This window comes from Patella vulgata, chromosome 5 (assembly GCF_932274485.2).
Source record: "Patella vulgata chromosome 5, xgPatVulg1.2, whole genome shotgun sequence".
In the NCBI taxonomy this organism is placed as follows: domain Eukaryota; kingdom Metazoa; phylum Mollusca; class Gastropoda; family Patellidae; genus Patella; species Patella vulgata.
The window spans coordinates 16,389,128-16,413,684 of record NC_065883.2 but is presented as its reverse complement, the minus strand read 5'-3'; the positions used below and the strand labels follow the sequence as shown (position 1 = coordinate 16,413,684).

At 33.0% G+C, this 24,557-nt stretch overlaps 1 protein-coding gene across 2 annotated transcripts; it reads left to right on the top strand.

Moving 5' to 3' along the window:
- Positions 1 to 42: 42 nt before the first annotated feature.
- On the top strand, positions 43 to 22,291 carry LOC126821045 (poly(A) polymerase type 3). 2 transcript variants are annotated; one of them, XM_050549336.1, is made up of 22 exons: positions 43 to 182; positions 1,033 to 1,167; positions 2,290 to 2,356; positions 2,548 to 2,632; positions 3,140 to 3,249; positions 4,252 to 4,305; positions 4,610 to 4,721; positions 4,997 to 5,086; positions 5,289 to 5,427; positions 6,251 to 6,329; positions 6,596 to 6,716; positions 7,533 to 7,617; positions 7,945 to 7,998; positions 8,774 to 8,884; positions 9,383 to 9,486; positions 10,324 to 10,393; positions 11,788 to 11,854; positions 12,099 to 12,296; positions 12,473 to 12,517; positions 13,002 to 13,061; positions 14,602 to 14,718; positions 16,761 to 22,291. In XM_050549336.1, exons 2-22 carry the CDS (start codon positions 1,034 to 1,036, stop codon positions 16,878 to 16,880), a joined length of 2,022 nt encoding a protein of 673 aa, XP_050405293.1. In that variant the 5' UTR covers positions 43 to 182; position 1,033; the 3' UTR covers positions 16,881 to 22,291. The 2 variants fall into 2 exon arrangements, with proteins under 2 accessions (XP_050405293.1, XP_050405294.1); XM_050549337.1 differs by lacking the exons at positions 6,251 to 6,329; positions 6,596 to 6,716; positions 7,533 to 7,617; ... (8 more) ...; positions 14,602 to 14,718; positions 16,761 to 22,291 and having other exon boundaries at positions 5,289 to 5,431.
- Positions 22,292 to 24,557: the final 2,266 nt, after the last annotated feature.

Here is a 24,557-nt window from a genome sequence, read left to right as displayed (position 1 = left end):
TTATATTTTCATGGATGTAAGAGGCATTAACAGCGGAAGTTGAATTGCATTGCGGGATCGTAAAGTTGCGCCATGTTTAGTACATTTTCATTTGTTTTTCTAAACAAGTTATAAAAAGTTTACGTTTTTATAAATATATGGATTGAGGTTTATTAAATTACACTAGATACCAAAACGTGCAGGTACAAAGAAACATTGTCATTGTCTTTTGCTTGAATTTAGATTCGTTTTACCATGTTTAGTATGAATGTTGACATCGTCGCGACGCAGTAAAAATTAAATCGAGAAAGAAAAATGACAAAAAGTTACATTGAATTTAAGTCTAATAGATGTAATACATGTATATTGTCCAATTATTTTGGATTATAAATACAGCGTTAGATTAACATTAGTGCAATGACATGTCAGACAAGACGAAATTAACATCAAATAAATTATTGCGGGTTATAGTTATATAACTTATTGAAATAATAACACTAAACTCCAGAGAGGAAGGAGAGATGGAATTAAGAAATTTAGAATTGGCAACACTCTATTATATGATTGAGTTCAGCCCCACAGTCATATTTAATTGTCATTCAAAGTTGTCCTATCATATTTTTTCTGTAGGCTAATTTGTTCAATCTAATCTAGAACAAAGAATCAACAATGTACATAGGGCAGTAGGGCACCCACATGGCACATGATATGTAGTTAAACAGATAATAATTGATGAGACTTATGTCGCCTGCAGATCTTTATAAATGACAAATACTGGTCATACTACACAATATGCCCTTCAAAAATTAACATTTATGCACTAAATGTATGTCAGTAATATGAGAGACAATGTCTGTATCGTATAAGCACTTCTATGACATGTCCGTTGAATATGGTTTAGCATTACAGTTAAAAATTATCAGTAGTTGGTCCACAAGTGACTTCATTCCAATAAAGTAGCTGATGACTTTAATTAAAATTGATTATGGTACTGTACATGTATGATTGATAAATTGTAAATCTGATCTATAATTCTTTTTTTTTTTGTTTCAGAATGTCAGAGGTAGCAATTACCTCACCAATCAGTTTGGCTGACCCGAAACCACTTGACTTAGAGCTGTCAAAGAAATTAGAAGAAGCTCTAAGGCCACATGGAGTATTTGAAAGTGAGGAAGAACTTGCTCACAGGTAGATATTTAATTACTGAATACAGCTCATAAACTTGTAGTTTATATAAACTTAACTTTATGTAGACTGTTTCAAACATTACTACAGTTGTTTTTTTGTATTTTAGAGGAGAACCGAAAAAGGCTCCCCTAAAAAAGCTCTCCCAGTTTCGATAAGAAGAGAGATTTAGAAATTAAGGAGAGTGATCTGATATTAAGGACAGTGATTATTTGTATGTATGGGAAATGGTTCTGAAGATCAATAACGGCATGTAAGGGGTCATTCCTGGTTATATAAATGATATAAATAAACATTGTCTGCTAAATGATAGTACACATAGTCGTACGCTCAAGTCAAACTTGTCGACATTTCTAAATATATAAATCTTGTATAAATTTTGTTTAAAAAGATAACCCCTATTCAAAATATAATCATAAACGCTCGAAAAGTCCATCGAAATGTAATCTATTTCTTCCGGAATTATTATCATTGGGAATGTTCACGTGCCATCTTTTGTAATTTCTCACATCTCGCGAGAGTTCTACTTTACATTTCCGTTAAATTAACCAATGATGCATAGGCGCCATCTATTTTTAACAACATATTCATCAGAATTTTATTATCATGTGATCCATTATACACTAATCGAATACACCAAATAAATGTTCACAATGACAGCATGGCGGCGAACGAAATGTGAATCTTTCACACCCTTTTAAAAAATCCATATGTCCATGATTTTGAAAATAAGAAGAGTCGACATTCACATGCTCGGCAGGCACTCGCAAGCGACCGCGCACCTCAAAAAACAATGACTGTTATTTATATCAGTACATTGGTTTTGGTATGTACGAATGTTTTAACAGAATTGCATCGGTTTAGGTCTAATGTATTGAAAAGTCTTACTGATCAATAAGCCATAATTTCTGTACTTGACATGAAGTGACCCATCAAATTGTTTCACCACAATAAATGCATCAACCAAAGCTGATGAAGCATGACTTTAATATTAAAAAAGTTTAAGCCTACAATAATTTGATATTGACATTGGTATAAATATTTGTAGAAACAAGCTAATAAAATAAAGATACATGTAGTTATAGTATTAAAATTCATTGCCTTGATGAATATGCCTTATTTCAGAATGGAAGTGTTGAGCAAAGTGAATGAATTAGTTAGACAATGGATTATAGATGTAAGCAAAGAAAAGGTGTGTAGATAAAATATTTTAATTCTGTAAGCAAACCAGGTAAAATAAAGGTGGTTGATATTCTTAACTGAGTTATCTCCCTTTAATCAGAACAGGTTCATGTAAGGAAGGTATTTCCAGGCAAATTTGATCATTTATTAGATGTGTGAGAAAGTGTACCCACGTGACTTATGTTTTATAAATTATTTCAGAATAATATACCAGAAAACAAAGCTGAATGTTTTGGTGGAAAAGTTTTCACATTTGGTTCCTATAGATTAGGAGTTCATACAAAAGGTGAGTATCACAGCCTAGTTTTGTAAAGTCTAAACATTTGAAATCTTGGAAATCGGGAGCTATGTATTGTATTGTTTTTGATTTGGGGAAGTAATAATTTATATTCTTCCTGTAACATTACCCTTGATTCTAATAGGGAGGCTTGAAATTTGGTGCATAGTTTCATTACATCAATACCTTGACTAAGTTTGATGAACAGAATTTTCTTTATAAAAAAGGTAAATGGGCATATAATTAATGAGTGTCATCTATTTCTTTTGGGTATTAAGTGGAGACATCAGCCTCACAGTTGCTTGCTGAAATTTTAATCAGTTTTTCAGCTTATTGAAATGAAGATTGTGTTAATGGCACGACTTCCTCACTTTTATTGAAATTGTTATGCCATTTACTTTCAGTTTAGCACAAACTTTATGGCTCATTTGTTGCTACTCTCAGGCAACTCATGTTTTAATGTTCACATTTCTGGATATCACTTTGTAGTTAATGGTATTTTGATCTTTTACTCAGGTGCTGATATTGATACATTATGCGTAGCTCCCAGACATGTTGAACGTACAGATTTCTTTAAATCTTTCCATGAACTTCTCAAACAACAGCCAGAAGTAAAGGACTTGAGGGTAAGAAAAAGACCAGAAATAATTGTTTTTTTTTTTGTTGTGCCATCTAACTTTTTAAAACTGATGATATTGCTCTATTATGTGGTGTAAGAAAGAACTTGATCAAATTTCGAAATATACAGATAGTATGTTTCAAAAGCGCTTCAAAGTAAGAGTTACAGTCGTCCCAAATTTTTTGGACCAGAATTGCAAAAACACTGTGAAAAAAAATATCACTAAGAGATCGCTAGGATTTCATGGTGATTTTTTTAACAATTTCCCCTGTGATGTTCCGCAAAGATTCTCTTGGAAACACTGTCTTGCGGCGTGCTTTGCCGCAAGGAATTCATACGCCTTTCATACCCCCCCCCCCCCCCATGCGAAACAATGTGATCCACTGAAGTTTGCTAAGGACACCCTACAAAACTCATCAACATTTTTCCACCGAATTCGGTGATTTTTGTTCCAAACTCTAGCTGTTTACTGGATGTTTAATTTTGGCTGTTAAAGCTTGTGAACATGATTTTGCAATGAAATTATTCATTGTGGCATAAGAAGACCCCTCTCAAATAAGGGACAGATTTTCTGTGACTACCTAGCTTGAAGGCCCCCAGTTTTTTCAGGGACCTTCCATCAAAAAATTGTGAAAGTTACTATACATTGTCATCAATGAAATTTAGAGTCTTTTCCTGTTATTTTAGATACAAACTGGAATCTGTGATTTTGTTGTCAAAATCTGTTATATTGACTTGGCAATGGAAACAAAATCGACAAAAGTTGAATTTTGTCACAATTAACATGCATGGATTAGGACATTACTGTCTAAGCCATGCTAAAACAGAAAGTATTTTCGTCTTGTATGTATGGTTATAAAAACATACCCATATACTTAAAGCCATTTGTGGTAAAACATACAGCATTGTATAAGTAAATATTCCAATGCTTAAAAAAGTTCTCTCTTGCAAAAATTGCTTATAGAAATAAAGGAAGCTGAGCAATATAACTAATACATATTTTATTCAGGCTGTAGAAGAAGCATTTGTCCCTGTAATAAAAATGGAGTTTGATGGTATTGAGGTATGAAACCTTTTACGAATTGAATTTTTGCTATTAACATGCAATTACGTTACACTTTGTAAATTTTATTCTGGCTGTATTTTTCACATTCTAGTATTTGATATTTTTATCAATCAATAAAATTTGAATGAAAAGCTAAAATAACATGATCATATCATGTTAAATGTGTGAAGCATTTACCCAGAAGAATTTTATCCTGGTGCTTGCTTTGACAGTAAGTGCAGGAGGACCACACCACACATAAACAATTATACAAGGCAAACCCACAGACAAGACATACAAATGATATGTTTATTTATTTCAGCTTGATATGTTATTTGCTAGATTAGCTTTACCTGTAGTACCTGAAGGTATAGATTTACGTACAGAAGGCTTGTTAAAAAACTTAGATGAAAAAAGTGTTAGAAGTCTGAATGGTAAGTAGATATGCTTGTTTATTTTTTTATTTTCCTGGCTTTGTTCCATAGAACACTAAGTATCTAAATATTCTGAAAACTAATTTTATGTTCTTTAATTAGTCTGAGGTGAAATGAATATTTTATATTTGCGCTTTTGTTCAACTGTCGATATAGTTGTTTGCCACAAACATCCATGAACATACAGAAAGTCACAAAGTCAAATAATGTAAATGACACCATAATCTATTAGTCAGTGAACAAAATTTCCTGCATAATACTGCCCATTATTTCAGGTTGTCGTGTGACTGATGAAATTCTACATTTAGTGCCAAATAAAGATAATTTTAGAATGACATTACGTGCAATAAAGCTGTGGGCCAAAAGTAAGTAGCTAAATCTTCATTCACTTTTTCAAAAGTAAATTATAAAAATTTAGTGATATCATGTCCAGGAAGCTTGTTTTCTTCTGAAGATCAAAAATTAAATTATAATTCTTCTTTTTCCATTACAGTTAGTTTTGCTATAGTTTATCTGATCTAAATTTAAGCCATAACTTGTAAACTTCATGCCATTACTGTGTTTCAGAAAAGAGTATATATTCCAATTCTCTGGGTTATTTTGGTGGTGTATCATGGGCTATGTTAGTAGCTCGAGTTTGTCAACTTTATCCCAATGCAGCGCCAGCTACTCTTGTACATCGCTTCTTCCTAGTATTTAGTAAATGGTGAGATATGTTTTTATATAAAAAGATATTCTACGTGTTTCATATATTGAACAGGAGGGGAAAGGGTGATATAGGCTATGCCAGTTCCCTGATCCGTTTTCATCCATTTGAAATAAAATATTGTTTACACAAACATGAGCATCAGTTCTTTTGATCCCAAATTTTAGTTATAAAAGGTAGAATGTAAAGAAAAATAGCTGCACATGCTAAAAAACAGAAACGTCTAATAGTATTTTTGTTAATGCTAGGTTCCCACTATCACGATTCCCGCTACGACTGAAATCTCAGTTTTAATCATGAAGTAATCATGGTGATCCTATCAGTTCTTATCATATATTGAGGTCAGTTGTAGCAATCGTGTTGATCATATCGAAACGTATCCGAACGTATCTCCACGTACCAGATTGTGGAATCAATAGGGACAATCCTATCGTAATGCATTGCATGACAGTGGGAACCTAGCGTTATTACCCTTTTGGATTCATTCGACCTGCATGTGTCAGAAGTATTGTTGGCACACTGTAATAAATGCCAAATTTAAAAACCTGTAGTTCTTAATGATAACGGCCAAAATACCCATAGAAAATTTGTATCAAACAGCAGTTATGAAAGGCATTCATTGGATTTGGGAATTTTATCTTTTATCACATCCTACTATTCCTACGTTTAAGATGGAAGTATCTTCATTTTATTAATTAACACTGTTATAAATGTCAATTGCTATGAGGGAATCAAGAATTTACCAGTTTCCTAGAAATAATAATATGCAATGATACTGTTCTCATTATTTTAATTTTATTTCTCTTTATATTTTATTTTCCAGGGATTGGCCCCATCCAGTTTTATTAAAGGCAATTGATACTGCTGAAAATAAGTTAGGTTTTCCTGTATGGGATCCTAGGGTAAGTCATCTTGTAGCAATTGGAATTATCATTTTGTAGCAATTGGAATTATCATTTCCATCCACGTCACAATTTCAATAATTTCTTAGTTTTTAGCAGTTAATAACTTTTTTATTACTTTTTTATGCAGTATTATATGTAAAAAATACCAAAGTTGTTAGTTTTCTTGCTATTGCTTGACCTAAGAACCAAGTATCTTTCTGTATGGCCTTTGACCTTTTGTTATATTTACAGGGAGATTGAACAGATTTTATTTATATTTACAGATAAACCCAGCAGATAGATATCATTTAATGCCAATTATAACACCGGCTTATCCTCAACAAAACTCTACATATAATGTTACTAATTCTACTAGAACTATTATAAACGAAGAACTTAATGACGGTAGTTTGTTTTAATATTTACATTTAATTAAAACTAAATAATATGAAGCATCCAGTGCATATATGTATGTTGCCTCTAAGTGTATACTATATCTCTTCATTTATGGACTTGCTGTATTGTCTGAAACCAAACTCGATCTGACTTTATTGTAGATTCGTTGTCATATTTAAAAATGTTGCAGTATAGAGATAATTATGTTTAAAGGTACATTATTCAAGAGCTAATTCTGCCTCAAATAACCAGCACTGTGGTTATGATAATAAACAATCTTGTCAAAACTACAAACACTGATAACTTCGCTCAGAATAAAGTAATTTGAATGAAATTTTCAATATATTCATTTTTCATTATCTATTTTTGAATTATTATAGAAAGAACGTCCAGCACTTTATCTAAATCTTACATAATTTATCTTTAATAATCAGTTTGGTTGCATGTTGTTACTGGATTGCCTGGCAAGGAACGGCATCTAGTCGTCATTAGCCTGGATGGAGCAGAAAAGTGCAATATTTTACGATTGCATGTTGTATTACAACACTTCCATCACTTCCATATACCCATCATACTACGTATATGTTTTATTTTGAGGGGAACCTCTTTATGAATCTCAAATGAGATTTTGACCAAAATTCAGATATAGTTAGTATGCGTAGCAGGAATTTCGATTTTTTATATAGAAAATTTCTGTACCCCGAAAAAATGTTATGTTGCATTTATTGATAGAGTTTGTCTTGATTAAAAGATTTTGATATTGCAGGCATTCATATTTTTGTACAAGTACTCTTTAACCAATTATTCTTAAATTTGTTTGTTTAGGTTTAGAGGTAATAAATAAGATATTGGAAGGTCAAGAGGAATGGTCCAGAATGTTTGAGCCATCAAACTTCTTCCAGAAATATAAGTAGGTATTCAGTGATATTTTTGTCCAATTATACTTTATTTGTTGAAAAAATGCCAAAAGTTACAGAAAAAAGATATTTTTAGGATTTGGGTGGTTAAAACTTAGTTTATTTTGGCATAAGGATGTTGTCAAAACAGAAAATTTGTGATCTAATTTGGTGAATGCAACTAGTAGAGTTATCTTTATAGGAATCAATATGGTTTTATTTATTTTTGAAACAAGGATATTTAAGATACTTGGCAGTGTTATTTATGGAATTTTAAAATCTTAAAGGTAAAGCTTAGATGTAGAAAAACCCAAATCTATATTTGGATTTCTATTTTTCAGGCATTATATAGTACTTACGGCACGAGCTGAGGATGAAGATCATTATTTAGAATGGTGAGAGTAATTAATATAACCTAAATAAAACCAAAATGCCATCGTCCAAAATTTTCTTGAGAAAACTCCCCAGAATACATTTGTTTATCATCTCATGATGTAATGTGTATTGTTTATAGTAGTGAAATTAGAAAGCCTATTGCCATTTCCAATAATGACTTCCAGAGTTAGGGGGGTTAGATGGCCGAATGGTTAGCACGTGCGTGCTGTATCATAAGACCTGTCATTGAGTCAACTGGCATGGTTTCGAATCCCAGGTTGTACGTGACAAGGAGTAGGGTCGCCTGTCCAACCTCGTGGGTTTTCTCCGGGTCCTCCGGTTTCCTCCCACTACTAAAGACCCCTACGCACAAGCAAATTATAGAAATAAAATTAAACCATATGTTAGTCCCGAAATGGTCTAGTTTGTGTCGAGTGGACGTTAAACCCCATTTCTCTCTCTCTCACTTCCAGAGTTACAGCCCATGTTTTGTAAAATCTTGTGAATGCTCTATCGACAAAACCATCTTTATTAGCCCAGTCAGAGCAGAACAGTAGGACAGTAAACCCCATTTCATTTCTATCCACAAAAGTTATGATCTTATCTGTTTGAAATTTATATGCGTTCTTCAGACAGAAGAATCTCATTAAATTTCAACATTTCTGGTAATTACTTCAAAAATTAATGCCCTTGATTATTATGTTGTACCTTGTCAACATGGCAATGATTTTATAAAGACTGAGGTGACTTGTGGGCGTGGCCTATCTTTATATTATTAAATATTTGTTATTACAGGAGAGGTTATGTAGAATCTAAAATAAGACTGTTAGTAGGAAATTTAGAGAGGAATCTATTTATAAAACTTGCTCATATCATGCCTGAATCTTTCGGTCCATTTAATGAAAGGTAAGTAAGTGCTAATATTGTTTGATTATTAAATGAAATTTTATCGAATATCTTCTAGCTTTAATGAAAGCCACGATGGCTCATTGAATAAAAAGTTGGCTAGCAAATCTTTAGGTCTTGCGATAGATCCGGTGTTCACCTACAGAGGACATTTCTGTGGATTTTTAGCATGGGTTCCCCCTTGTCCATTTGGCTTTGCACGGAACAGCAGCTGAGGTCCCATCTGCACATCGGCATGCACATAAAAGAACAGTTGGAATTTAAAATAAAATACCATCATAGCAAACTGCATGGCTAATGCTCGTCTTCTTTAGCCTAAATAGAGTAAAACAAAAAGTAGGAAGTTAAACCCCATTTAATTTTCCAACTTTAATTTTTAATGTCATGTTGTGAAACTTTCTATTCCTTATGATATTGAAGTATAAATTCAGTTTAAATGTGGAACTGATGAGAGAATGATTATTGGGATTTGATGAGAGATTATTTTTATTATTACAGTGAAGGAAAGTATATGTGTAAATGGTTTATTGGTTTACTATTTATAGATACTAAATCAGCTAATATTGATCTCACTTTTGATATCCAGTCCTTCTCAGATATAGGTAAGATGAATGTCAGTGCAAATATGGTTCATTTTTGTTCCAATATTTGTTGGCCACGAAAATTGAATGATAGGCCTGTTTTAAATCTGATTGAATTCAAGCGGGGACATTATCTAGAGTTGGTTTTTTGATTTTGTTCTCGTTATTAAATGATAAATAATCAATCTGAGTACATATTGGCGTTTAAAATACAAATTACGCATTGTTACTTAATATTCGTTATACTCCAACAACAGCATGAATTGACATAAATCACATTCAAATTTGATTTACATGGAGGATTCAGAAGTCATTGTATCACATTGCTTCAAATACAAACATTAGTTGCCAGAAAACAAAACATCTGCAACCAATAGCTACAGTGTACGAACATAAGTTACAATTTTTGTCCAAAAATCTGCTACAAATTGAATGAATTTAGCTAGATGTCAGTTACTTTAAAGGGACAATAACACTCTTGCTGGCTTGACAGCTCCAAAAAATAAAAAATAGCCTTATTCTAAGTACTAGATGTGTTAGTGTCTTACCTGTTGTGTAAATTATCCATTAAATCCTATTTTACTTGTCCAGAGGGTTCAAAAATATTTTTAAATCCAAGTCACATTTGAAAAGCTTTACGTCGGGCTTTTCAAATCATTTAGTAGAATTTTTCCAATTTTTTAAATTAGGTGTGTTAAGATGAAATTTGTATCATCAGTTAATTGGAATATTGTAAAATAGTGCAATTTGTTTACCAGAATAAAGATTGAGACATATTATTCAGTTACAACAAGAGTGGTATTGAGCCTTTAAGATATTAATGATAACAATTTCTATATAAAAGAGCTTTTTTTTCAGTTCATAAAACAGCTATTCATATTAATTTATTAAAAGAAGATATGAAAGTAGAAATATCCTATGTAAGAAGGTAAGTTATAGCACAGCACCTTAAGACAATCTGATTAAAATACAGATCTATATTTCGTTTCGTTCTTTTATACTTTCGATGGCCTACACTACATGAAGATCTGACAAGTTGTACTGGAAGGTCGTGTCAAGGGTCGTACGAGCGGCCTTTGACCGTATGACGTCAGACATTGATTAATCAATCAGCGTTGACGTTTTTAGTGGTTTACCCACAGTTCCGTGCATCACACACCAAGAAGTCGCTGTAACAGATGGTTTCATTGGCTAATCCCTCACACCATCCAGAACGCAGGTTATATAACAACTCTTCAAGATCCTAGTGTAGTACAGACAAATGAAATGAAATTTTGAACTATAAAAAACAAAACGAAATAGGATCTGTGTTTTAATCAGATTGGACCTTAAAGATACATTTCCGGGTACAAACTGAGTGATTTGTTGATATATTTGGACTAAAAACATATTCAAACTAATTAATTTATCATAATTTTGCTTCAAATCCTTCTCAAAACATTGCAATTGTCAGGGAATAGCCGGCTATAAAAAGTCATCAAAAGAGGTCATGTTTGTGTCACGTGACACGTGTGCAAGGTCGGAGGAGAATTCATTGCATACACAAGACGATGTTGCCTTTATCGCTGACTATTTATTACAAATATCGAAGTCTAAATAATTTCTCGGATTATCCACTGCCCGCGTCTTTTTCCGTGATGTTTATCTCCAAAAATGTTGTACGTCTAACTCTTCATAAAGTTTATCAACATGTACCTCAAACGCTCAATCTCCGCGTGCAACCTTTGACGTTACGCGTGCAGGCAGACACTCCTAATCGTCGGGCTGTCGATTAGGGAAACCCAAACAATTTTGTCCTGTATGTGCTCCATGAGTGTTTTTCAGGGAATCCATTATTTTTCTAGTAAGATTGGATATTTCTACTTTCCATATATACCAAAATTGCCATACTTTTATTGGAAATAACCACCCGATAAATACTTTTCTGGGAACGTAGCTTTAAGACTAGGCAGCACAATCCCATGGACCCATTAACTGGCATTGATAATACTTTAATTATTGCTTACAATGTCCATGTATTGATGCTGGCCAAAATATTTGAAAGCTATCAAGATTTATTTGGGCATTTGATCTGTTGATGGGGGTGTTTCTCATGAACTATTATTAGAGTCTCAAGGCTAGTCCTGACATATGTAAAAAGATCTGTTAGTTTTTATCTTCTGATCAGTTGTTGATCTATAGAGGTTCTGGTAGATGTAGAAATTTGGAGTACTGCAAGTCACAGTATCACTGTACACTATGATATTACACTGGGTTAGATGTTTATGGAATGGTATTATCCTTAGATCACTGTAATCACATTCTTTACATCTTTATTTACAGAAAACAATTAGATCAGTTTGTCCCTCAAGATGTTATAACTAGAGGCAGAAAAATAGAGAAAAAAAAGGTAAGACTCGTCTCATTATTTGTGTTTGGAAGGAGAATACATGGACTAACAACTTTCCTGTCAAAATATCGTTTTTAGGCTCATTGTACTTTCGGAAAAAATGAAACACCTGGGTTTTGCCTAATCATTATTTATATCTCAATTGCACATTTCAAACTAGATTCACTATGTTTAAAAAAATCTGTAAATAATAATGTTGATCATTTTGTAGATTATTATTCATATTGTATTTCTTCTGCTGCAGGAAAATTCTAAAGTCAACAGCTCTAGTACTAGTAATTTACGTAGAGAGAGTACAGAAAAGGGCCGGTCATTATCTGGCAGTAAATCTGACTCAGATTTACAGAAGAAATCTCTTGATGAAGATTCACAAGATTCACAAAACTCAATAAAGCAGGATGAGGATAAAAATAATACAGATGCATGTCCAGAAAAATCACAGGTAGGGCTCTAAATTATACTTAATCTGACCATGCCCAGAAAAAAACACAGGTAGGGCTTTAAATTAAACTTAAATCTAGACATAAACACGGATGGTGAATTCTTTCTTTTTCTACTTTCAAAATCTTGGAAATGGTTGAACTCAAGTTTATGATCAATTTAATCTATTTTCTGTAGACAGAAGATAATGGTAACGAAAAAGTAACAGAATCAAATAATCAGGTTAGTTTTTTTAGAGTTTAAGGTAGGAGTCATGGTGGCTCAGTGAGTAAGGCACTTGTTCACTAACCAGTAGATCAGGGTTGAATCCTATTATAGTATGAAAAACTGAGGTCCCACTTTGGTGTGCACCTAAGAAAACAATTGATAGTTGGAATTTGAAACGAGTAGGCATAAGTTCCAATTTTCAGACAAATTTTCCCTTATGGCACACGGCATGGTGAATGCCTATCTTCAATAGCCCAGTTGGTGCAGTAAAGCAGGATGTTAAACTTTCATTTAGAGTTTTAACTAAGACTGTCAATTGTAGCAAAAAACTGTATTGTTATATATTGCATTATGCCTGTTTATTGCAATATATTAAAATTTGTGTAATGTTTTGTACTTGATCTTAAGTAATTTCTATTGTTTAGTCCAAAATGAACAAAAATTATGTGATTTTTATTTAATTTATACCCGGATTTATAAAAGACTGTTTATATTTTAGCATGAAGAAATGACAGAAGATGGTGTAACAACCGAATTAAATGATGGTGATACAATTACGGTATGTATAGAAACCAATGTTATTTCTTTCATTCTACAAATATCAAAAATATATTAGAAGTAGGCAGGTATTAGAACCAAGTTTTATAATTATCTATTAGAAGTGATCATCTCTTTATTCATCAGATTTTATTGTCATCACCTGTCTCATCTTGTATCAATAGAAAAACTTGTAGTGTTGGTGAGACACTCAATAGAGAATCTTATATGTTGTCGTTCTTTGATATACGATTTATTATCAGAAAAAATGTGTTACTGCCTGTAAATGTTAAATCTCTGTGCAAGAGTAGTGAGAATAACAATTTATTTGATATATTAGCAGTCTGCTTTGGGTATAACAATTTATTTGTTATATAAGCAGTTTGCTATGGGAATAACAATTTATTTGATATATAAGCAGTTTTCTTTGGGAATAACAATATATTTGATATATAAGCATTTTGCTGTGGGAATAACAATTTATTTGATATATAAGCAGTTTGCTGTGGGAATAATAATTTATTTCACATGTTAGCAGTTTGCTTTGGGAATAACAATTTATTTGATATATAAGCACTTTGCTGTGATAATAACAATTTATTTCACATATTAGCAGTTTGCTTTAGTACTGCATTTTGTATCAAAGAATAGATAAGCATATAGTTCCTCTATTGACAAGATTCAGTCATACATTCATACATTTGAGTACATCATTATGAGTTAGTGTGATCATATTCCTGCCATTTCCTGCTATTTATCCTCAACCTAACATCAGATTTCAATTTTATTTTGTTGACTTTTTCTGTTTTTACACAACATCGTAATCCAGCCTACTTTTTATCAACATCATTTTCTGTCCATGAGATTTGCATTTATATGGGCCAGTTTTACTCCAAAGGTTTCTAATAGCTTATTTTAAACCAGTAAGAATCACTATCAAAATTTCCACAATTCACCACAACCCTCAGCATTGTATACCAATACAGACAATCCGTTTGGTCACTAAGTTCATGTGCACTCGGCAAACCTCGGCTGATTCCTTTAATCTACATCTAGCCTCGGCTGTATGACGGTTAGTGATATGTACCTACGCCTATACAATTGTGATGCGGCACTGGATTTACTTATTAGGAAAACTTGCGTCGTTCGAAGCGTGTGTAGAATTTTCAGTGCAAAGTTGTCCTTGTTTGAAGATAAACTTGAAAGAAAAACAGCTTCAGACTTTGAAATATTTGTATGATAAAACATTCTTCAAAGGCATCGTCATGGGCAACACCATTGGTAATCCGGGAACTTGAAAGTAGTTCCAATGGCAGACTTCGTCATTCAGCTGAGGCTAGATGTAGGGTACTGGAATCTGCTGAGGTTTGCCGAGTGAGTTCATGTGATGACTATTGTGTCTATCCATGGATTTAAAGTTTTAAATGTTTCGCCAGATACCCGATTTGCAAAAGAAATGGCGACATCAAACTGAATTGACATGTGATTTTGATTAGATTGCCATTATCTTTACAAAACAAGATTGAGTGTTTTTATGGCTATATAAACGGTTCTATTTACAGTCAGAATCCAGAAAACGTAAAAGTTCAGATGGAGGACCAGATGGCTTGAAACGTTTAAAAAATGAAGAAAATGACAATGAGTTGACTGAAACAGAAATTGCTCAGCCTATACAAAAGGTACAAATGAGTTAAATTTAAAAATACTGCCTAGAAAAAAATTATTCCTCACCATTTTTTTATGAATTAAAAAATTGTTGCTAAAATGAGGTTGCAGAATTTTTATGTTGCGACAGCTGTGTTCTTTATTTGATTTCAAATATAAAAATATGCTGCTTTTAAGTCAACTATAGCCATTTGCAGAAATTTCCTTCTCAAAAGTCCTTGTTCTTTCAATTACAAGTATTGTGTTGTAGTACGCAAGATAAAGAAATGAAATGAAATGGAGTTTAACGTCCTACTTTTCTGCTCCTAACCTGGGCTAATGAAGACGGGCATACGCCATACAGTGTGCTATAAGGGAAATTTTGCCCAGACAGCGGCACTACGGCCTACTCTTATATCGAATTCCAACTGCCAAGGGATCTTTTACGTGCACGCCAATGTGTACACGGGACCTCGGTTTTTCGTACCATCCGAACGACTAGACAGCTTTCCTTGTCAGCCCCTCCGTCCTGCATCACTGACAAGGGAGAACCACGCCGGAAAATCTGGATGAACTTTCTCGGCCAATGCAGGGATTGAACACCCGACCTCCAGGCTAGCGAGCTAGCGTCTTACCCACTTAGCCACGTGATCCCCCCCAAGATAAAGAATCTCATACTTGTCTCAAATGTTTATAATGTAAAATATCCAAGTCTTTACTGAGGATTTAATACTTTCTTGATGCATCTTAATATATCTAAAAAAGTATGAATGTACTAGGAACGAGGCATGATGTCATCACAGTCTTCTTGGAATTGTGACATCATATCAAAAATCATAGTCTCAATTGATGCACAATTGTCCAAGGAACAAGTATGCCAAGTTTCATGTTGAGGGTCCATGAATTTGTGGAGCATTGGGTTTTTTCCAAAGAACTTCACCCGAGAAGAACAATGAGATGACTAGTGCTTGGAGACCAGTTCTTGGTCAAAAAAGACTAGTATGACATTTTATTTATCACCCAGTATAATTCTTAAACAAATAGAAAGGCTTAAAATTTAAAAGAAATCAGGATTCATAATGACTTTTTATTGATAAATACCACACAAGCAATATTTACTGTGAAATGCATTATTGTGTTATAATGCAAAGTCTCTTAAAATCTATGGCTTAGCTACATTGTCCATCCTGCTGCTTTTGTAGAATTTCCACATATTGCACAGCTAATGCTATATTTTGAAATATTTCATCAAACATCTTTTGATTTAGATAAAAAATAATATAGTGAATTAGATTGACCTGATATATTATTTCGATATTAATTTGAGAAGATTTATGCTATTAATTCTTTGGTTAGAAATTCAGTTAATTTATTAATTTTTGGTTAATCATGTCAACACACAATCAATTATATTGCAAAATTGACTTTTATCCTCATCATTTTGAAGTCTAGTTGTTATATAGATGATTTTACCAATAGATATTTGATAATATTATAATGTGATATCCTACTGTAACTTGTACAGCACTTCTGAACACTTGAGTAAAGGTTGTATAATAATAGTAAATGGATTATTAATATTAATTGTGCAAGCTCATTATACAAGATGTGCTTAAGTACATAACAACAGCCTTTACATTAATATAGTACATATTTCTTACTTTAAATATATCTGAATATTTAGATTGTACATAGTATATATATTTCGTTCCTTCTGTCTGTATCAGTATCGTGCTTGATAACGACAAGAGAATCATTGTTGAAACGTAGCTTTAATAGAAATACAGTAATTGTTATCCATAGAACTGTTGTGTTTATTATATTTAAATGACCTAGATTGTTTGGTTTTTGATAACTGTTAATTTTTTAATTCTTTCATAAACATACTGACCATCTACCTAGATTGTTTTGGTTTTAATAGCTGTTTATTTTTTAATTCTTTCATAAACATACTGACCATCTACCTAGATTGTTTTGGTTTTAATAGCTGTTTATTTTTTAATTCTTTCATAAACATACTGACCATCTAACTAGATTGTTTTGGTTTTAATAGCTGTTTATTTTTTAATTCTTTCAGAAACATACTGACCGTCTACCTAGCAATGACCTGCCTGACCTCACAAGTCCCCAACCTCCAGTACCTGCAGCTGGTTTTCAACTTATGAAAAATTCTATAAAGTTAAAGTTAAATCGATAACATAAATTTAAATCATTGTTATCATCATTTTTTATGTTCATTAATTAATCATTGTCTTCATCTGTATATATCTTCATCCGTAGCATCATAATCATGATATGTAGGTATAAGCACACTCCAACGCATTTTATTGTTTATTTCAGAAATAAGTAAACACCCCTCTCTGAAAAATATCCAAATGTTTAAGTTTGGACTGTAATATTAAAGTCTATTTAAGACTAACCCATAGAGTTCACACATTTTTAAAAAAAGCAAAGAAACACTCAATTTTACCTAACTTTATTAAGTCAAGTTGTCTAACCCACTTGTAATCATTATTTAAAAATATCAGTATCAAAATCATGATTGCTATAATCTCTACCTATCACCATCATTATTGTTAAAATCTTTGTCCATCACAATCTTGATTCCCAATATCTTTATCTGTCACAACACAAGCTTGCTTCCCAAAATTATCACAGTCTTGATTTCTCATAACTCTGCCCGTAAGGTTATGAAAAACAGTTAATAATTCATTGAATGAGCCTCTAACCATTACAATTACAGTCTTGATTTCCCGAGTCTCTAACTACACAGTCTTGATTGCCTGAGCTTCTAACCATCCAAAAGTCTCTCTAACTATCACAGTTTTGATTGCTAAAGTCTCTATCAGTCCTGATTGCCTGCGTCTCTATCACAGTCTTGATTGCCTGAGCTTCTAACCATCCAAAAGTCTCTCTAACTATCACAGTTTTGATTGCTAAAGTCTCTATCAGTCCTGATTGCCTGCGTCTCTATCACAGTCTTGATTGCCCAAGTCTCTTAACTATCACAGTTTTGAATGCCTGAGTCTCGTAACTATCACAGCTTTGATTGCCTGAGTCTCTATCACAGTTTTGATTGCTAAAGGCTCTAACTATCCGAGTCTTGATTGCTAAAGTCTCTAACTATCAGTCTTGATTGCCTGAGTCTCTTAACTATCACAATTTTGATTGACTGAGTCTCAAATCATCACAGTGATTGCTAAAATCTTTAACTATCTAGTTCTAGCTATTTCACAGTTTTGATTGCTAAAGTCTCACTATCACAGTTTTGATTGCTAAAGTCTCTAACTATCACAGTTTTGATTGCGAAAGGCTCAAACTATCTGAGTTTTGATTGCTAAAGTCTATCAAAGTGATTGCTCTAACTATCGCAGTCTTGTTAGCAGAAATCACTACCTATAAAAATCTTGTAGGCTAAAATCTTGTTGTGAAATTAATAACCGATTTTAAGGAATCATTTTGGATACATATCTTTCTGCAGTATCACCCTGTAGTGGACTTAAACCTCATTATCAGTCATTTGAATACATTATTAATTGGTGGCAGCATACATAAACATATACATGTAGTTAATTACCTCTACATTGTTCTTTATCCATTTAAAAAGCAGAACCGTCTCCGACATTACTGGCTCAATAAGTATTGAATAAATGTATGAGAGGTTCAATTATTGGACCATGTTCAAATCAATTAATATGAAAAGGAAACCAAAGATTACATTCAATTATTGGTAAGAAAACAAGGGAGAAATAATTTCATAATTTAACATTAATGTAAATCAGTTTAAGAACTCCTACTTCATATCATGTTGTATATAATCGTGTTTTTTTATATATTATAATTATTGTTATATTTTTGTCATGAAAAGGTAAAAAAAACAAGGGTTTGTTGTAGTTCATTTGTTAAATATAAATGATAGTAAGGTCATAAAATGATTAGTAATAAGTGTGTGAATGATAATTTGTTACTGATGTGATTAAACATATAACTTAATATCTGAACTTACCGCATTGGTCTGATGTGATTAAACATAATTTAATATCTGAACTTACCACATTGGTCTGATGCCACATTGGTCTGATGTGATTAAACATAATTTAATATCTGAACTTACCACATTGGTCTGATGCGATTAAACATATAATTTAATATCAGAACTTACCACATTGGTCTGATACACATTGGTCTGATGTGATTAAACGTATAATTTAATATCTGAACTTACCACATTGGTCTGATACCACATTGGTCTGATGTGATTAAACATATAATTTAATGTCTGAGTAAGTATGAACATGTTCGTCCATTGTTTTACTGCCTAAAAAATGATCCGCATGAAAATATAGTAAACGGGTGTTTTGTTTTTTTTTAAAAAAAAAAGATATTTTAATCTGGAAATCTGAATAGGATTGGGGACCAGACTTTTTTAGTGTAAGAAAAAAAAAAAAATTCCTTTCGCTAAAACGTTGTTTTACTTGCCCTGTACTAAGTATCCCCAAAAGTCTTGCACATTATTACTTCAGGTATGTATGTTATAAACCTGGCTCTGTTTTACTGACTTATTAAAATAGGGATGTTCTCATAGATTCAAATCGTATTGGTGCTCACTAGACATACCCCATTCTACGCATTCTTATCACTTTTCCAATGCAGTTTGTTTAGTGTGGCGACTTGATCACGATATGGTCTGACAGTCAAGTTTAACATAGAAAAATATCATAACTTTACAATTTCAAAGTTGGTGAGACCAGGGTTTTCCATCAAACCAAACCCTTTTCTTTGAAGAACATAACTTTTTATGGGAAATCAATCCTGATAACAATAAGATAAAGAATACATTTGTTGAAACAGTCTTGTATAATTAACTCCTATCATAGTTTCTGTTAATGTTTCTCAATCTGTAAATGCCACTTTCAGATCAAGAAAATAAAACTATATGATTAACTACTAAATATTGTAAATTCAAGTCTGGAACCATTGATTACAGAAACTCTATTTGGTATTATAGATATCAATTTAGGGTTCTTCCATTAAAATTTGGGTTTATATTTTTCTGTAGTGATGAAGAATTAAAGGATATTATCATAATTATGGTGTTTGTATACAATTACATACACAACTAAATAGATAAATATCAAATTATCATAAAATTAATCATCCCATTCTGTAAAGAGTTGTTAATTGATCTTTTAATTGATGTAGATAATAAGATTAGACATTGATGTTCATGAAATCCATCATGCATGTACATGCAAAGAATTATAAATTAACAGATGTCCTTTTGATCTACACTAATTTAGAGATATATATCTTCAAACATTGCCAGCCTGAATACAATAACCATCCATTAGAAAACTGTTACATGTACCAAGAAAATATGTTTGTATTCTTTTGGCAATCTGCAAATTTTTATATATGAAACCTGCAAGATGATGAATGGACGAGCGTTTGTGTTGCCAAGGTAACGTGTGATTAATACATGTGAGTTCTGTATTAATAAACTGGTTTGATTTATTTCTGACTTATTTGGAAATTTAATTGTATAATTTGATTTTTTTTTTCTGTATGTTAATGTTGAAGTGAACACATCTTTAAAGCTATGTTTGTATAAGGTATAATTACATTTAGAAAGTCATGCGCTCATCAGGCATTTGGTTGTCGACGCCCAGATTGGTGTCTCGAAGATCTCCAATTGCTCCATTACGGACTCAAACCGAGCTCCATTTGCAGATTTTACCAATTCTGGTGAATCGTCTATTAGCAGGACGGGCAGATATATAACCTATTAAATGCCGAGGACAATCTATCAAGGTGTGATACTCGCTAATCTTTGGTGTATACAAACCTTAGACAGGTCAAGGTACTTGGTGTGAATAACTTATCAATCCTAGTGTGTACCTTCCTTATATATATAGCCAGTGGTATGTACCGGACGAGAATACAATATTAATTTATTGATAAATTTTAAAATAAATCTCTTAGGGAGGACATAATTTGTCGATTGCATTTTGTTTTCTGTAATTTTAGTTTGAATTTTGGTAGTGGAAAAGTGAGTGTGACAACACTGCCTAAGATTTGTAGATTCTTCATACTTATAAGGAGTGAAATTTGTAAATAATGTTGTGTAATATGATGTGTAGCGTGTAAATGTATTTGTGTCAATTGACTAGTGCTAGATGTATTTGTGTCAATTGACTAGTGCTAGATGTATTTCTGTCAATTGACTAGTGCTAGTGGTTTTTGTGTCATTCACTAGTGCTAGTTGTATCGTGTCAAGTCACTAGTGCTAGTTGTATATTATGTATTATGTGTTTTGTTCGTACTTGTATTTACAATATTACATTTAGCTAAAACGTCTTAAAATTAATCGAATAACGTGAACGGATATTCAATTATCTGTAATATTTACTTACTATCAGCATGGAACACAAACTTTTATTTGTCTTAAGTCAATATTGCATTTAATATTTTTATGCAGGTGTTAATTTCTCTTAAAATACAGATGTGATGTCACCCTTTGATGTTGACGTACCATTATTTCATATAATGGTGCTGGTCGTACATTATTTATACCAGTTGAAATATTGGACACCCGTGACGATTTCATTGAAATGCACGTGCGGGATAGTTCTGTATTTTAAGTTGTTTAATGGTCTCGAGCAAGACATTGCGTAATACATCGAAGCAACACTCGGGCTAACGCTCTAGTGAAGTATCCATATACTACTAAATGTCCTGCTCTCGACCATTAAACCACGCATAAGGGATGGCCTCTGTCGAAATTTTGTGTTTTTACACCGCTAATGGTGGAGAGAGTTTTGATTGGTACAGTTTTTGAACATAATGGATGGAATGTTTTAATACGAGATACCGCTGCCGTGTCCGTATATACAACCCATCATTATGATATTATTTATTATAATGCATGTTAAAACTGTACCAGATAATTTGACCGTCATTACTTACCCTTTTCAACTCAACACTGTTGAGAACTGTTGGTCATTTAATCACAAAATCTTTCAAATCTCAGGAACAAACCCATTAAAGTGCCTGCTAATTAAAAACAATAGGACCAGATACAAGAATCTATCCATCTGCATGTGCAGTGAACAGGGGTTTGGGTATTTTGTATGTTTAAAAAAAAAACCAGATAGATTCAGGATCTATTTGCATGCTTTTTTCTGATTTTTAACCTTGTTATGTATTTTTAGGGCAGTACTTCTAGAAAAAAAAAATATTCCAAACATTCTGGGTTAAGATTTTCTCAAGTATGTATGTAATTAGGAATTGGACAATTTACCTGACAATAGTCGGTTACCTAAAGATAGCTGTCAAGTAATTGACAGAACAAAACAGTCAACAGGTATGCTAGGCCAAGTAATTGACAAAACAAAACAGTCAACAGGCATGCTAGACCAAGTAATTGACAGAATAAAACTGTCAACCGGCATGCTAGTCCAAGTAATTGACAGAATAAAACTTGATATAATTGTTTGTATGTAATTAACCTGTATTATACTGTATACTAGTTCTATATTATTATTTACATGTATTTTCAGGTCAGATAGTGTATGTATGAATCTTATGATTAAACAACTATACTATGAATACTTTGTTAACTTATTCATTAATCACCCCCCCCCCCCCAACGAAGTGAGTTTACCAATGGACCCCGATTGCCACACAAAGAATGTTCTGTAACTTTTACACAAAACTTTTACTTGTCTTTACTACACTAGGATTTGGAAGAGTTGTTATATTACCGGCATTTTTCTTGAATAAGGGATAAGCCAATGAAACAGTCTGTTACGGCGACTTCTTGGTGTGCCATGCACGGATCTGTGATTAAACCACTAGAACGCCAACGCTGATTAATTAATCAATGTCTGACGTCATAGGGTCAAAAGCCACTCGTACGGCCCCTGAAAAGACCTTAGAGTACAGCTTGTCATATCTTCATGTAGTGTAGGCCATCGAAAGTATAAAAAAACGAAACGAAATATAGATCTGTATTTTAACCAGATTGTTTTACACGTGTACCAGTATTGAGGCTATGGTGGACACCAGTGTAGCTTTGACGCACAAACAGTCTGCAAAGAACATACTGGTGAGAAATTGGCCATATATTGCCCTGTGATACTATCCTTGTATTGCCCTGTGATACTATCCTTGGACATGACCGTTTCTATAGTCATTTGAGCATGCCTCGGAGATGGGCTTACACCATGCAGTGTGCTTTGAGGTAAATTGTGGCAGCGGCGCTATGACCGACTCTTTCTTAATTGGAATCCGAACTTTCGAATATCTTATACACGCAACACCAAGGTGACTCGGGTTTCGTTCCATTTCAACCACCAAACACTCTACCCTGCACCACGGGGAAACCAAGGTGGATGCTTTAAAAATCCTGGGGGAATTTTCTCGCCAACGTCGGGTGGGAACCCCACAGCCCCTGGTTAGTGAGCCCACCATTACCCACTGAGCCACCATGGCTCCACGTTGAGCAGAAAGCAGCTGCTTTAACTTTAACACATATGTCCTTCGTCTGCCAAAGGAATCGAATCCACAAAATGAAGCCGGTCTCCATTACCCCGGTCGGGGGCTCGGAGCAAAAAAGTAGAACGTAAAACCCCATTTTATTTTTTGTACCCTAATCGGGTTATAGTCTTGTAGGAAAAGTAATCCTTGAATTAGGAAAGAAGATGTGTTTTTGGAAAACGGGCATTTGTTACTAATCAGATATGTGAAAAATCCGCCTTATGCTTTTAATGGAATAGTCCATACATTAAAAGAAATTTCATTGCAGCTAAGTTTTTCCTGAACTTTTTTGATATTGAATTATAATCTATTTATAAACAAAAGGACTCGGCGACAAAAGTGTGTTTTTTTTTAAAAAATAAACCCAACAAAACAAAAAAAAAACCCAGCACAATTCTAAACTGTCTATTGAGTGACAAGAAAAATATCTGCAAAAAACACTGAAATTACTGTTAATTAAAGATACATTATGATGTAAGATTAAGATAAAGAGCTGGTCGTTCTTGCTATAGCTGTTCAAAAATATATTAATGTAAAATGAATAAATATTGAAAATTTCATTCAAATTACTTTATTCTGAGCCAAGTTATCACCGTTTGTAGTTTTGACAAGATGTGTGTATTGATTGTGTATTATCGTAACCACGGTGCTGGTATATTCGAGGCTTAGCCTCAGTTCCCCATTTATTAATTAAAACATTAAATGGCAGAATCGTTCTAATCTAGTTAAAATCTCGAGTATCCGATGGCATCGAGAGTTGACAGTGGTCTTGTCATATCTAATTAATAATTTATATAACTTTTAAGGCCTAAAGAAAGACCTGCAAGAGGCAAATCATTTAGCTCTTGAATAATGTATCTTTAAAGACGGACCCAATTGAATTATTGGCTAAAGTTTGGTTTCACCCACTGTTCAGATCAGCGGTATTAGACGTACAGTGAGCGTACTGGTTACCTAATGTCTTTGGTCACTTCTCGATTAGATAACTTTAATTCACTTTTAGTTGGTTAACCTTTAAAGCTTATAGATAAATCACAAAAAGTATAGTATACTGCAGCTATACTTGTTACTTTAAACTACGAAATGCAACCACATAACTCCTGTTTTATATAATTTACACTAGTTACCTGTTAAATATAGAATTGATTTTAAGATGTTGTACATCTCTATATTTTTTTAAAAAAAAAAAACCCTTAAAACACATTAATTTAATTAGGCTTTTAACTGACTCTGTATACAATCGTTAACATGTCCATGATCTTGTTGTTTATTTATGATTACATTGTCACTTTGTCAAGTGCCCCTGAACATGTTATATGAAAGTGCGCACTATAAA